The sequence below is a fragment of the Apaloderma vittatum genome, unplaced genomic scaffold, assembly GCF_000703405.1.
Source record: "Apaloderma vittatum isolate BGI_N311 unplaced genomic scaffold, ASM70340v1 scaffold12728, whole genome shotgun sequence".
NCBI lineage: Eukaryota > Metazoa > Chordata > Aves > Trogoniformes > Trogonidae > Apaloderma > Apaloderma vittatum.
In genome coordinates, this window is record NW_009729100.1 from 1 (window position 1) to 2,951 (window position 2,951).

General features: G+C 57.6%; 1 protein-coding gene across 1 annotated transcript; it reads left to right on the forward strand.

Annotated features, from left to right (window-relative positions):
* Window positions 1-1,956: 1,956 nt before the first annotated feature.
* LOC104277637 (verprolin-like) lies at window positions 1,957-2,085 on the forward strand. Its single transcript, XM_009874330.1, has one exon. The coding sequence runs from the start codon at window positions 1,957-1,959 to the stop codon at window positions 2,083-2,085; it is 129 nt and encodes a 42-aa protein (XP_009872632.1).
* Window positions 2,086-2,951: the final 866 nt, after the last annotated feature.

Here is a 2,951-nt window from a genome sequence, read left to right on the forward strand (position 1 = left end):
TGTCCAGGTCCCTCTGGAGGACATCCCTTCCACCGCACAGCTCAATGTCATCGGCACATTTGCTGAGGGAGCCCTCCATCCCACTGTCCATGTCGCTGACAAAGACGCTAAACAGCTTTGGTCCCAGGATCGACCCCTGAGGACACCCCTCGTCACGGGTCTCCACTTGGACATCAAGACATCTGTCACAACTCTTGGAGAGCGGGCATCCAGCCAATTCCTTACCCACTGAGTGGTCCAGCCCTGGAACCAGTGTCTTTCCAATTCAGAGACAAGGATGTCACGTGGGACGTTGAAGAACCTTTTGCACAAGCCCAGGAACATGACGTCAGTTGCTCTTCCTTCATCCACCAGCGCTGTAACCCCACCATAAAATGCCACCAGATTTGTCAGGCAGGATTTGCCCATGGTGACGCCATGCTGGTTGCCACCAACCACCTCCTTGTTTTCCATGTGCCCTGGCAGAGCCTTCAGGAGGATCTGACCCATTATCCTGCCAGGCACTGAGGTGAGACTGGGTGATCTGTTCCCCGGGTGTTCCTTTTCTCTCTTTTTTGAATATGGGAGTCTTGTGTCGGGGATCCCAGTGATGTCACCACGTGTGTCAAGGGTTAGGGCCAGGCCGGCCACTAACTGCTGACAGCTTTGACCATCAGTGGGAATCAGTGTCATGGGTTTGAATCTGGTGGGGTTTTGTTGTAAAAGGAGGGGTAGACTCGTGTGAAGATTTGAGAGCCTCCCTCACCCCCAGGCAGGAGTCAGACCTGCCTCTGGCCAGGGTCAGGCCAACGTATTTAAGAGGTGACCCCATTGTTGTATCTTGGTTTTACCTTGTGTTGAGCTGCCCTGTCTTTAATGTCGAGGAGTTTTTCTACTGGAGTAGGGGGAGGTAAGAGGAGAACAAAGGAACGTCACCCTGAGATGAAAGAGGGAGAAGAGTCCCAGAGAAGAAGGAGAGGGAGAAGGCTGCTGGAGCAGGACCTTTCCCTGAGGCCCGTGGTGGTTGGGATGGCAGGAAGGCGATTGCTTGACAGTTGACAGAATTGTTGTAATCAAACTTAAGTTTTAAGGAGCTAATTGCTTAATGAATAGCTAATCACCATTTTCATTAAATTCCCTTTGAAAACTGCAACAGAATTGACGGCAGTGAGAATGTCCAGGATGCAGCGGTACGTGCAGAGCCCCCGGCAAGAGGGGAGAGAGCCCGAGCATCAGCGGGGAAGGTGCCTGAAGCCATCCGTGGCCCCGAGGAGGAAGAGGATTGCCTCCGGTGAGGTGGGCACCACACGCCGGGAGGGAGAGACTGCGAGGAGCCCTCTCATTCAAGGAGGAGCTGCCCTGGACAATGAGTAATGGCCAGAGGGACCCCATCCCCTACCCCCTGCCCTCCTTGCACTGATGGAGGCGTGGAGGTCGCGGAGGTAGCTGGGAAGATGGGAGGGGTGAGGGCAAAGTGTATTTAAGATTGGGTCGTATTTATTGATGTATTCCTGTCACTATCCCACTTTGTAATTGGTGGCAGTGAATTAAATCCATGTTTGTCTCCCCAGGTCGCTCTGGCTCTTTACTCATCATCTTAAACGGTGGATTATTACCCTCCCTAGGCTTGACCTCAAACCCTTGAGCCTTTTTAGCTGAATTATCTCCCTCCACACGGCTGGAAATGGGGTTGGGGGGATCAGTGAGCTGGAGACCACGTGGTTTTTTTGTCTCAGTCGGCTCGAACCACGACAATCAGCAACAAAGTCGTCAGTGGTTCCACCAGTAACGTCATCAGTGATGCCATGAGGAGCACCAACAGCATCAGGAACACGTCCCCCCAGCAGAACCCCCAGCGTGATGCCACCACCACCACAACCAGAAATGGCACCATCAGTGCCATTGGCAATGTCACCAGTGCTGCCACCAGCAGAGCCACCAGTGACAGCACCAGTGCCACCAGCCGGGCCAACGGCAATGGCACCAAGAGGGCCATCAGCAACGTCACCAGTGCCACCATCAGTAGTACCACCAGTGCTGCCACCAGCAAAGTCACCAGAAAAGGCACCAGGAAAGCCATCAGTGATGTCACCAGTGCCACCATGACCAGCCCTACCAGCAGAGCTGTCACCCAGCGCTGCCCCCACCCGGAGCCACCGGTGCCTGGCTCGTAGCCAGTAGCATCCCCACCAGAGAGGGACTGGACAGGCTGCAGGGTACAAAGTTTTTATTGCTACCACCATGGTCCCTGAGGCATGGGGACCCCCGGTGGCAGAGGAGGGGGGGCTCCAGGCCCCTCATGTGTGAGGCTGCAGCAGGGCAGGGGTTGGAGGGCCTGGGGGCTGCGCCAGGCGGTGGCAGCTCTCCAGGTCCCCCAGCACCCCGAAGAGCCGGCTCAGCCCCTCGGGCAGGGGGGGATCTGCTGGAGGGAGGGAGGGTGAGGAGCAGCAGTGAGACCCCACACGTCCCAGGGACACCATTGCACCCCTCCTGACCCCCAGGGACATGTCCCAAGGGGAGCATCCCAACTGGGCTCCCAAAAATCCTCCCTCAGCCCTCCAAACCTACCTTCACCCTGGGGGTCTTTTAGGGTGTTCTCCGACTCCAGCAGCTCCCAGTACTTTTCCCTCACAAGGGACAAGAGGGACCCGTGGCAGGAGGATGGAGAGGGGGTTGTGGGGAGGTTCCCCCGGGGCAGGGGCTCACCTGAGGGTCCCCCGGAGGCTCTGGAGGTGGTGGAACAAGCGCTGGGCCTCTGCCGCTGGGTCCATGGGGTCGTTCCAGCCTTGCAGGGTGACGCCGCGCCGGGTCCGGTCACACCCTGGCCCTGCGGGGTGACATCCCTGTCACGGAGGGGGAGACCCACACCAGCAGTCTTGCGGGGGTCCCAGATGTCCTTGCTCCCCTCACCCGGTACCTGTCCTCTCCTTCTGGAGGCAGCAGCTCCACTTGTCCCCACGGAAGACGCCGGG